This window comes from Scardinius erythrophthalmus (assembly GCF_964197995.2).
Source record: "Scardinius erythrophthalmus genome assembly, chromosome: 1".
Classification (NCBI taxonomy): domain Eukaryota; kingdom Metazoa; phylum Chordata; class Actinopteri; order Cypriniformes; family Leuciscidae; genus Scardinius; species Scardinius erythrophthalmus.
In genome coordinates, this window is record NC_138221.1 from 34,654,203 (window position 1) to 34,666,627 (window position 12,425).

The 12,425-nt window shown below is 37.9% G+C and overlaps 2 protein-coding genes across 2 annotated transcripts in view; one reads left to right on the forward strand and one right to left on the reverse strand.

Moving 5' to 3' along the window:
* Positions 1-8,751, reverse strand: part of angptl6 (angiopoietin-like 6) — a 15,311-nt gene extending 6,560 nt beyond the window's left edge. Inside the window, exons 1-5 of the mRNA XM_081388075.1 lie at positions 8,656-8,751; positions 7,583-7,910; positions 5,688-6,207; positions 2,548-2,685; positions 2,267-2,471 (exon numbers count right to left, since the gene is read on the reverse strand). Coding sequence (XP_081244201.1) covers positions 2,267-2,471; positions 2,548-2,685; positions 5,688-6,170 — 826 coding nt within the window. The 5' untranslated portion in view covers positions 6,171-6,207; positions 7,583-7,910; positions 8,656-8,751. The remainder of the gene's footprint in view (positions 1-2,266; positions 2,472-2,547; positions 2,686-5,687; positions 6,208-7,582; positions 7,911-8,655) is intronic.
* ppan (peter pan homolog) overlaps positions 8,699-12,425 on the forward strand; it is an 11,244-nt gene continuing 7,517 nt past the window's right edge. Inside the window, exons 1-5 of the mRNA XM_081388063.1 lie at positions 8,699-8,933; positions 9,105-9,275; positions 9,361-9,462; positions 11,833-11,883; positions 12,108-12,278. Of these exons, the coding sequence (XP_081244189.1) occupies positions 8,919-8,933; positions 9,105-9,275; positions 9,361-9,462; positions 11,833-11,883; positions 12,108-12,278 (510 nt within the window). The 5' untranslated portion in view covers positions 8,699-8,918. The remainder of the gene's footprint in view (positions 8,934-9,104; positions 9,276-9,360; positions 9,463-11,832; positions 11,884-12,107; positions 12,279-12,425) is intronic.

Genomic DNA, 12,425 nt, shown 5'->3' on the forward strand with positions numbered 1-12,425 from the left:
ATAAGGGGAGTGACATTTCTGAAACACGCTCGAAGCTGTTGACCAATCACAACACACTGGTCCAGCCGACCAATCAGAGAACACTGCACTTTTCGGAAGGAGGGGCTTCATAGAGACAGGAACTAAACAGAGCGTCACTGACAGATTGGGAAGAGAGGTGCCTGAACAATAGCCGCGTTTCCAACGAAATTTTTCCAATTTGACAATTTGTCCCAGGAACTTTTTTCACCCAGACCTGTGCTGTCTGCGTTTCCACTGTAGTCTAAAGGGCTGTGAAAATTCGGCAAATTAGTCCATTGACGTAGGACTGCGTGCTTCTTTACAGTTCCCGCTGGATTTCATCCTCTGAATTTAAGCTTAATAAAGCCTGAACCTCGTTGTCAGTCCATCTGTGGTATTTTTTAAACTCCATTGTGGATTCTAATAGCAAACAACTGTTACTGCACGCACTGCAACAGATTAAAAAAAATGGTGGTTGAAATAAAATGACGCGTGGAGTCAACCAATTAAAATGCGGCATTTACTCAACCAATCAGAAAGTTCAGCGCCCAAGTCACACCCCTAAAAGTTCCTGAACTTTGAAAAAGTACTACCTCGCAAGCAGAGACTTTCGGAGGGGGAAATATTTATCCGGAACTTCCTCTAGACCCTGATTCCTGCGGTGGAAACACACCGAGTACCACCCCAAAGTCCCTAGTTCCCGGGAAAGTTCCTGCGGTGGAAACGCGGCTAATGTTAATAAATATGTGTAAAAAAAATGGTTTTACATTAAAGTACGAAAAGCTATTCTAGTAGTATATGAGTCGCCTGTAATTTATGGGTCGGCTGTAATCGCCGGCTGTAATTTGGGTCTGTTAAATGGAGACGACATGTGTCCTGTAATCTCACACCCGAGTTGGTAAAGGCAAAAGCATTGCATTGTAATTCAAGGGTTGTGTCACAAAGCTTTTATAAAGGTGGTGATTAACAAACATGCGTTATGTGCATGTGTGTGTGTGTGTACTTGTGCTAACACACAGTTTTCAGCCTGATCGCAGCTCTCACAATCTGTACGTCGTGTGAAGACTAATGAGGGTCGCCACCTCTGATAAGGCACTGTTTGGAATTCTCCGAGATAAAGCTTCCTGACTACAGGTCACTAACACTCAAGGCTATTGAACTCCTACATGAAGCACAGATAGTTTCATATAACCCGTATCTGAGATTCTCACTCTTCTGCTTTTACATTTACATATTACATTTACATTTATGCATTTGGCAGATGCTTTTATCCAAAGCGACTTACATTGCATTTCAAGGTACACATTTTTTTTCTGCTGAGGCAGTTGTCACTAATTGCTTATTCTTTATGTTATAACTTAGAACAAACACCTAACCCAGAATATTAAACTAGTGTGTAACTAATCCAGCACCGTTTGTGCTGCAGACATAAATGATACCTCAAACGTGGTGGCTTGTTGAGTCGAGAAGTGCTATTGCTTTTCTAAGCATTTCCTAAGATTTTCACTTGGTGGTGGGTGATAAAACAGGCAAAAAAATCAATCGAAGGAGGGACCACATTGGTGGGCTCTTTCGACTTAAGTCAGTAAGTCCTAGCAACCACTCTGAACGCCCTATATACAGCATAGCAACACAGTAAGGGCTAGATGTACTAACAGCTTGTTCCAGCACAAACCCTCTTTTACTGTTAAAAAATTTGTGGTGAAAAGGTGTGGACACTGTTATTTTTGATATATATATTTGCTCCAAATATATATTTGGCTAACCTTATTGAATATGTATTTCTAGGAGTTTCATTTTTAAAAGCAAAATTGATGGGAGGAGAGTATTTAAAATAATCACACAATGTGTTTTACTAATGTTTGCGCTCGTAATTTTACTGCTATTTTCGCCATTATTTACCGCTCCAAAAAAAGCAAGTCATTGGTCATTATTGAAATGATCTGGCTACGTCTGTGTTCTTTTACTTAGAGCGTTCTTTTACTTGCTTCTGAAACATCAGAAGATCACGCACAGAACTTTCCACTCCCTTTGACGCTAATTTTGGAATTTCACTCTCACACTAATTTGAACTTTTAACATTTATGGAATCTTTCCATTGAACAAAAGGTTCGTTATACTGGATTTTTTTTTTTAGATTATTAAAATGTTCTTCACCCTTAGGTTCCTTGGGGAACCAAAAACTGTTCTTCTATGGTATTTCTGTAAAACCACCTTTTGGAACCTTTATTTTTACGAGTGAAGCCTTTCGGGATTTTTATGCTACCTGGAGATTTAGTCACAGGGTAACTGATGAAAGGCGTGTCAGTTGGTGGACTTGGAGAGTCATCAAATATCTCCAGCGGTTCTTGAGGACTCTGTTCCTGGTGCAAATGGACACTTTGGTCTCTTTGGACATTGCTGGTAACTTCTTTAGTCTCTTTGTTCTCACTCAAACTACTTGTCTGTTGAACCGGAAGTGGTGTGGCTTCCTGTAAAGAGATTCATAAGAAATTTCACTTGTGGGGCGTTGCAGAAGAGAAAACTGAGAGCTCCGATGGCTCTTACCTGCAGTGTTTTAGCAGGATTCTTGAGCTGGCACTGTTTCTCCAGATGTGCGATTAGCTGGCTCTGGTTGCTTACTAGAGAAGTGAGTGTGTCATACTTCTTTTCCAGGTCTCTGTAACTGCTGGACACCTGAAGCACCTGTCAGGATTTGCCATCAAACGGTTGCAAAGAGTGGTCAAAATATTACAAAAGTATAAAACTTCATAAGTGGTCCAAATATAAAATACCGTTCCATAAAAATAACCTTTTCAATACACCCCTTGAGAAAAAGAAATGAATTAAATTGTATTGAATGTGCACTTGTAGTGTACTTCAAATCTTAAAGTGATAGTTCACCCAAAAATTTTAATTCTGTCCTCACTTTTTTCCCTCCATACTATGGAAGTTAATGGGGTCCATCAACTCTTTGGTTTCCTACATTCTTAAAAATATCTTCTTTTGTGTTCGCAGAACAAAGAAACTTATACAGGTTCGGAACAACCTGAGGGTGAGAAAATAATGAGAGAATTTTCCTTTTTGAGGGAACTATCCCTTTAAAGGCACAATATGTAACTTTTTTGCTTTAAAAATAGCAAAAATCACTATATCTATGTTATATATATATTTTTTGTGTGTACTTACATTATCCCGACTGTTTCCAACAACTTTCAAACCAGGAGCAATTTGTAATTTAATTCGAGAAACGTCCCGTTTCTTTATTTCCGTTTTGTCGCCACCAATGCCATCATATCCGCGTTGTCCCTGGTTTCCGCTCGTGCTGCCATAGCAACCAGAGCCATCTGATAGTAACCAAAGCGACTGACGCGGACAACTTTGTAGTTTGCAATGTCTTTTTGCATGCTGTTGTTGTTTCGTTAAAACATTATGGACCATGGCAAGCAGACTTTGGACAAAAAAGGAGAACTAAAACGAGAATCAATATCAGCGCTGTGTTTTCGAGATGCCGAGAGCTCCCAAAGACACGAGAGCTCCACGTCCGAGACTTCGACCGCTCCTACATGTACTTTATTAAACAGGTGAGCACATTTACATAAAACTAATCAATGTTATATAGTTCAACAATGATAAAATGTTAGAATATGATCTGTATGTTATTCTAATGTTGATCTAGCTTACTGCTAGTCTCATACAGACAGACTAACACATACATTTCAACACATTCAAATGTAGTTTAGTGTGCTAATGTAGGCTAATGTTAGACTAAGTGAAACAGCGCTGCGTTACCTCACAAGTTTAATTTGTCTAATAAACTGACCTGTGAGTAGTAATTCTGCTTTGCGTGTAGTTCGGTAGAATGAAATGTCCATATTCCATTTATATCCACGGGACTCGCGTCGCGTGTGGAGCTGATAGCTGTCTCTTAGCAATCCCGAACTGCTTCATATCACAGTCATGATAAAAACATCGATGTATTTACTCATCCATAAACATTATTAGATCGGTCGGCTTGACGTTGATGACAAGATCCATAATTCTTAGCAAATGTTGCGTCATCAATCTACGCCTTTGTTATTGTAAATAGGTTAGCGACCCCTAGTGGCGAAAAATGCCATACTGTCCGTTTAATATTAATTTAAAGGCATAATATGTAACTGCATGCATTTTGTGAAATAAACTTCTTTGAAATGTAATTCCAGCACTGCGCTCCAACAACCATAATGAAATGACCCTTCACATTAGATAATGCTTTCCAATGAACTCTGTTAAGAGCATATGGCAATTTATCTGTTCAATAAAATACCTTCCCTGTTGAGTAATAAAAACACCCTCTCTGCGTCATTTTTACAATATTTCAAATCCCTCAGTTCTCGCCATCTCTGAAAAGCCAGACCGTTGTTGATTCTTGTTTTATTACAAGTTCTGTTGAGTTCTCTTTTTGCCAGCTGACTAAAACTAACATATGTCACTCTTTTGTCACTCTTTGTTTCTATCTATCTATCTATCTATCTATCTATCTATCTATCTATCTATCTATCTATCTATCTATCTATCTATCTATCTATCTATCTATCTATCTATCTATCTATCTATCTATCTATCTATCTATCTATCTATCTATCTATCTATCTATCTATCTACCTATCATTTAATTGCCTACAGAACACAAAGGTGAATAAACCATAAGCCAAGAGGAAAAGCCAGGGGCTCACATTTGTCACTCTCATGCTTCATTCCAGAAGAGGTTAGATGTGGGACTTCCAAATTAAATAGCCCACTTCAAACTAGTGAGTTCCAGTGAGTTCCAGGTGATCAGATGTCACGTTCACATTTTGACCACATGATGTCACTACACACAACCAGAGCATATCGTGTTTTTGAGTCAATTATAGAAAAACCTAAATAAAAACAACATAAAATCGCTTTTAAAACTGCCAACGAAAAGCAGAAACTTAGGTATTATTTCATAAACTTAATGTCTAATGTTAAAGTTTGTTTTTACGTTATATGCTCATTAGAAGCAGGACTTGCAGATATTATGGAAGACGTCATATGACGCCACTCGCTGAGGTAGGAGGGGTTGATCAATGTACCAACGAGTTCACCGGTATAATGTCCGATTTGAGTGCCGTTCCAGCCTTTATTTCCAAGAACGAGGTGGAAAAATTCAAATTCCGAGCTGTCTAGAACGCAGCATCACACCATGCGTCAAATATGATGATACACAAGGGCGAGTGACGTATGCTATTTCCCGCGAAAACCATCCTTACAGGTAACATAGCTTTCCATAGTAAATTAGGGTAAGACAAAAACATGTTTTAGAAGAAGTAGGCTATTGATGATGTATTGATATGCTAATTTTGAACAAAAAAGTTATATGGGGTACATTTAAATCAAATTACATTTTAATTTAACTGCAATTAACATGCAATTACTCTTTTTAAAAGCATTCTTTTTTCACTAGGACATTTTTTTTTTTTGAGTTTAAATTAAAATCTGACTTTTCATTGCACATATTTTTGGTAGCACATCTGCGCACAGTTTGATGTCGTTGAGATGATCTCTGCTGAAACACTCTCAGGGAAAATATGAGATGCTGGAGACTCCGCTTGCTCTCCATTTAATCTCACTGCTGTCTAGGAGGTGAAGCAACTGAGACAATAATCAAACAGTAATTGTTTCTTCACAGTAGGAAAAGCTACCTGGGATGTTGCGTTAAGCACCAAACTCTCGAGCCGCCGTTGCTCCGAAGCATGATCCTTCTTCTGGATGATCTCGTTCAGCAGTTGGGCGTAGAGTTGGGTGATGCGGCCGTTCATGCTGACGCTCTCCCGGCGCAGGACTCTCATCTCATTGGCCAGTGCGCCTTCCTTCTCCAGTTGCCCACGCATTGTATCCAGCTGTTCCTGCTGCCGGTCCAGCAGCGCTCGCAGGGATGCCATCTCAGAGCGGTTGACACGGGCAGTCTCAGTGCTCACGCAAAGTGCCCCTGTTAACTTCTGCTGAGGTACGATGAAGGTGTAGGAACAGCGGCTCGGCTTATTCTCTGATGCTCGAGACGGCCTTTTGTGACTGGCATCCTCCTTGGAGGTGTCTGCATTAGAGGCTTCCTTGAGGGCATTTACAAAGCACGCCCCAGCAAAAAACAGCAGGAGAAGAAAGGCACGAGTCACTGGAATCTCCATGAGTGTGCTACTGTTCCAATGAACGTCCAATAAAATCCTAACAAACAAACAATACAAAGTCTTAGCAATTTACACAATAGCATAAATCTAAAATGAACTCTCTTAATACAGTCTAACTTTCTAGCATCTTTTCTTTAGTAACTCATTGTTTAGACCGAATCTGACTTGAGAAATTGTAATAAACAGTTACTGTATGTCAGATGTGTTTAATTTTTAACTGAGTTTAAACCAGATAGACAATGTAACCCTTTTAACATGGTAGCATCCACGAGTCGGTCAGTCATGAACGGAACTGAAGAGGCCTGCAGTTTTTGATGCATGCCAGATGTTTCTGTTTAATGATGGTGGTGGTGGTGGGGGGCGGGGGGAGTAAAACATTTAGCCTTTTCTTGGGTTAATTAGCATGTCAACAGAAACAGAGCCTGAGTCAAGCCATCGTTTCATCTGATCGTCAATAGCAATTGCTAAAGTCAATATACTGATGAACATGACAGCTTTGGCACACATCATAAATATCATAAGCAATTAACAGTCTAAACACTGACTGATACAACTACTTAAAAACAACTAAAACAAAAGAACTAAAAAGACCATTGATGTCTATGGAATTATAAATCTCATTAAAAAAATTACCAAAGTATGTTGAAATGTTAATGTAATGTAAATGTAAATGATCATAATATATATTTTGAACAAGTTTCACTCATTAAAAAACGACATTGTTCCACTAAAAAATTAGATGATCAATATGTTGACAACTTAGCCTATGTTTTTACATGTTTTAACTCATAAGTAAAAATAAGTAAAGCAATTTCAACTTATTTAAACAAGGTTCAACTAATTTTTAAGTCAGTTTAATGTGGTTTAAGTTGAAATGACTTCAATTTAAGTACAATAAAACTTGGATGTTTAAGGCAGCAACTTTATAAATATATAATTAGTGCTAATCGTGATTAATCACATCTAACATATAAGTCTTTGTTTACATTATATATGTGTGTATCACACACATATATTTATACATATACATAATGTATATGTGTGTGTGTGTGTGTGTGTGTGTGTGTGTGTGTGTGTGTGTGTGTGTGTGTGTGTGTGTGTGTGTGTGTGTGTGTGTGTGTGTGTGTGTGTGTGTGTGTATAAATATATATATATAATATACACACACAACGTTTTATGTTAGATGTGATTAATTAATCGATTTAACAGCACACACACACACACACACACACACACACACACACACACACACACACACACACACACACACACACACACACACACACACACACACACACACACATATATATATACCAAATTTCAAAGTAATACTGAAGAGGAATTCCAACAGAAGCACACATCATTTATGTAAATTTAAAAAACCTGGAAAAAATAACAAATATTTCTCTTACCTCCTCAGTTATATCACCAGATGATCTTCTCTTTTATTTTCGGTTTTGTTTAACTGATAAACCTCATCCTCCCGACTGATGCAAGCAAAATCTTCTGATCTGTGCGTTATATAACTAAAATATTATAATTTCAGTGAAAATCCCTATCATAATGAGAAGCACAGTTTAAACATGGCCTTTGCCGTTAATAATTGAACAGGAGGACTGAAGCAGTGGATGTCTGGTCGGTGCTCTGGCTGGTCTTCAGTGGAGATCTTCAAAGGCAGTGGGAGACACCCAGACTGACAGTAAACTTTTAAAGCAGGATAATCAGCTCCTGTCAGAGGATCTTTAAACAAAGAAGAGTGTGATTACAAACCATCCTAATGAGACCAGCCCCCTCCTCTCTGGTCCTGTCCCACACGCACCACCCTCTCCTCCCCGTCCATCGCTCAGACTGACCATGACTGGACAATGTGTCGAAATACAGCTTATAGGGTTCTGTAAAATATGTTTTTTTTTTTCCATGACAAGGCAGCATTTTTACAGTATATGTGCAGGAAATTACTAAAATTCATATGATTATTTACATGATTGACATTAATTGAAATAAAAATAACTATTAACGTCTTAATAGCTGATGCTATTTTCTACCCTCTAACCTGACTTCTAAACCTTGTGTTTACAAAAAAAAGTGAGAAATGAAAACGATTAGGAATAAAAAAGAAAAACTAAACAAGAAAAAGAGAAAGATGACGATACTGCAACTTTTTAGATTGTTGTAACTCATGTTCGATTTTGAATCAGATCAACAGAGTGATTAATTGAGAATGAAGAAGAGTAATCTGAGTATAGCAGTGGATATTTCCTTAATAATCAAACATGGATAGTTCACCCAAAAATGAAAATGCTGTCATCATTTACTCACCCTCAAGTTTGTTCTAAACCTGCTTGAGTTTCTTTCTTTTGTTGAACACAAAATAAGATATTTTAAAGAATGTTGGGAGCCATACAGCGATGATACCCATTGACTTCTAGAGTATTTTTTCTTACTAAAATGTTCATTTTTGGGTCAACTATCTTTTTAAACCTACCAATGCGTGTGTGTGTAGTAATTCATCCCATCCAAGAGACGGCGTATGTAAATCAAACATGCATCGTGCACACAGCGTGCAATACATTGCTTCTGCGCATGCGCAACCACGCCACATGGTTAACAGCAGAGTTCCAGGATTTTCAATTTCAAAATGGACTCTAGTTAAGAAGACATGTGAGATATTTTAGGGAAGATTTTCGCGTTAAACTCAGGTTCAGTTTTCCACTCTAAGTTTGGAAGAGTTGTACTGTTCTATAAAAAATGGGGAAAACAAAGGTGTGTGTTTAACTTGCTTCCAGAGGTTACGGTAGACTACGAGATACGGCTAGTCAGCCTGTCTTTATCTTTGCAGTGTCTCTAACGTTAAATTTTGTAATTGTGACGATGCAAATTGACAGTAAAATAAAGAGAAGAGTTATTTGTTACACTTCTGTTTTTGTCTCATAGACTAAGAACCAGAAGAAAGCCCGCGAGGCTGCCAGCGTTCTGGCGGAGGAGTCTTACTCCACTGTGCCGCACACCTTCGTGTTTCAACGGGGTCAGATCGGCAAGAATGTCGGTCAGCTGGTGTTGGACATGAGGCGAGTCATGGAGCCTTTCACTGCCAGATCTTTAAAGGTGAACCTCGCGATTACTCCTGCTCAACTCTGCGCTCATTCAAAGTCTCATGATCATACACTGAAACCGGTGACATGTTTTGCAGGTGCGGAAGAAAAACATTTTGAAAGATTTCGTTGCTGTGGCCGGACCGTTAGGAATCACGCACTTCTCAATATTTACCAAAACAGATCATTGTGTAAACATGGTGAGTAGTATAGTTGCATTACGAGGCCAAAATTCACTATCTAATTTCTAAATGCATATTTTTACTCTTGTTGTGAACAATACTTCTGTCTATATTTTTCATTTTTGTTATTTTTTATTATTTTTTACAAAAATGTCAATCCGTCTTCCAGTGAAATGACAGAATTCTTGTCAGTGATGTTTGTCAGTCTTCTCCAATCATTTAGTCTGCTTAAACTCCGCCCCCATCTTACACTTGACTACAAGCATTCACTAAAGCAGGGGTGGGCAAACTTTTTGGCTCAAGGGCCACACTGGGTTTTAAAAATTTGACAGAGGGCCGGCCCAGTAGCAGATTATGAAGCACGATCTCATGAAAGTGCGTATCTATACCACAAATTTTATTTCTCGTGCCATTTATATGCCAAAAATGTTTTTTTTTTGTTTTTGTTTTTGTTTTTTTTTGCGTGCATGCTACACACTGTAAACCCCTTGGTTAGGATTAGGGGTGTGGAGTGCGTGCCTATTACACGCCATAAAGTGCATATCATATGCACGCGAAAACATATTATGCACTACAAATACAATTCGTGGTATTCGCACTTTCATAAGATCGGGCTGAGCAAACAGACAATGTTGTGGCAATGTCTGTGCGAAATTCAACAACTGAGAGACGACATTCTGACAATAATTTTTTTTATGCTAGATATCCCCCATTTAGCATGTTATGTTTTGATGTTAATTCTTAAAGATGTTAGATAATTATAGCCTATACTTTTTAAATATTGTTTATCCTTATTATTATTTAATGGCCTAACAGTAAATTAGAAACAAAACATCTGCAAGTGTACACTTAGAAGAGTAAAAATTACAGGTTACGTTAATTCAACTTTATTAAAACTGAATGGCAATTTGCACTTCCAAAAGTCATACATTTGTGGAAATAAACAAATATACAAATTTATTTTAAGAATAATAAAATAAAACATAAAAGGCAAAGGGAGATCAGAACATTTAATGAAAAAAAAAAAAACGGGTTCTGTACATGGCAGACAGGGGAGCGTAGTCGAAAGCCGGACGATAAAGGTCGGTAAACGGAATCGGGCAGGATACATCCACAAATCCAGAGGAGCAAAGAAACTAAATAGCAGACAAATCAAAGGAAAAACTAAGGTGTGCAAGCGGTTACCAAACATTTTTTTTTCTCATTGAGTTTCCAAAAAAGGAAAAAACATTAACGTGCAACAAGTCTATGCGCTCAAGTCGCTGTCTGTTTGGTTTCCATGGTGACGCGTCATTGCTTGTTACGTGACGCACCGCAGCCACAACAGCGCTGAATGAATGATGATCTGCTTTTATGTCATTTTTCCTTTTTTACATTTGTTAGCTATGGCATGCAATATCTGATATTCCGATTGTCAAATATATGCAACGCAATATATATATATATATATATATATATATATATATATATAACGCAAAGTATTGCAAGAAAAAAGGCACAATTAATGCGATCTTAAGACAGTTTTTTTAAATACTCGGCGGGCCGGATTAAACAGCCTAACGGGCCGCATGTGGCCCGCGGGCCGTAGTTTGCCCACCCCTGCAATAAAGGGATAGTTTACCCAAAAATTAAACTTCTGTCATCATTGACTCACCCCTGTATGAACACAAAAGAAGATATTTTTAAGATTATGGGTAACCAAACAGTTGATGGTCCCCATTGATGTCCATAGTATGGAGAAAAGAGTTACTATGGAAACCAGTGCGGTCCATCAACTGTTTGGTTATGACATTCTTCAAAATATCATATTTTGTGTTCAGCAGAAGAGAGAAGTTCATACAAGTTTGGAACAACTTGAGAGTGAGTAAATGATGACAGAATTTTAATTTTTGGGTGAACTCTCCCTTTAAGATTTTCCACCATCCAATCAACAACCAACACACAGAACCCTGCCCTAAAGTCTTTTCTGATAATGTTTCACTCAAATGTATGTCATAAAACAGAAGAAAATATTTGTCGCTACTTCTGTTACATTGTGACTTTAATGAATTTACATTTATGCATTCAGCAGATTGTTTTATCCTAAGCAAATTACGTTGAATTATTTTGTTTTTATCCGTTCTTGCTTTTCCTGGGAATCAAACCGATGACCTTGGCGTTGCTAATGCCATGCTCTGATTTTTGAGCTGCAGAAATGTTTTTTAAAATGATAATAAAAGCAATGAGGTACTGGAGGCTATGACTCTGTAGTATTAAGTATATAATATGTCTTCCTACATAAGGTAAATGTCTTTTTTGCTGTTTTAAAGTTCATGGCTGGATCATCTTCTCAGTGTTTTTGAGATAAAGTATGATAACAAACTGAAATGGCTCTCTCTTTCTTCACAGAGGCTTGCTCGGCTTCCCAAAGGTCCAACGTTATATTTCCGTGTTGCAAAGGTATATAAATGCACGGTCTTTGGTTTGATTTCTCATATTCGAGGGCACGGATGATGACATTTTAGTATTTTGACTGTTAAGTGATGTCTCTTCAAAGTAAACGTACTGACGTGTCTAGTCTCACTTTGAACGCATTATGAATGCTCTTTTAAATTAAAAACAAAATTTTAAATTTAAAACAAATTTTAAATTTGTTCTAAAAGCAAATTGTCTCTTTGTTCCAGTACACACTCATCAAAGATGTAGTTTCATCTTTAAAGAGGCACAGGATGCATGACCAGCAGTTTACCCATCATCCTTTGCTAGTGCTGAATAATTTTGGCATAGAGGGCATGCATGTCAAGCTGATGGCCACCATGTTCCAGAACATGTTCCCCTCGATCAACGTACACAAGGTAACTCGCTCGCTCACAGCTGTAAAACGTTTCTTAACTCATGATGAAAGTATAGTCTTCTGAGATCTGTGAAGTGTACGACCAGCTGATATTTTTTGTCTTTTTAGTGGTGACATAATATAAAGGTTTCCTGCTTGTTTTAATCAT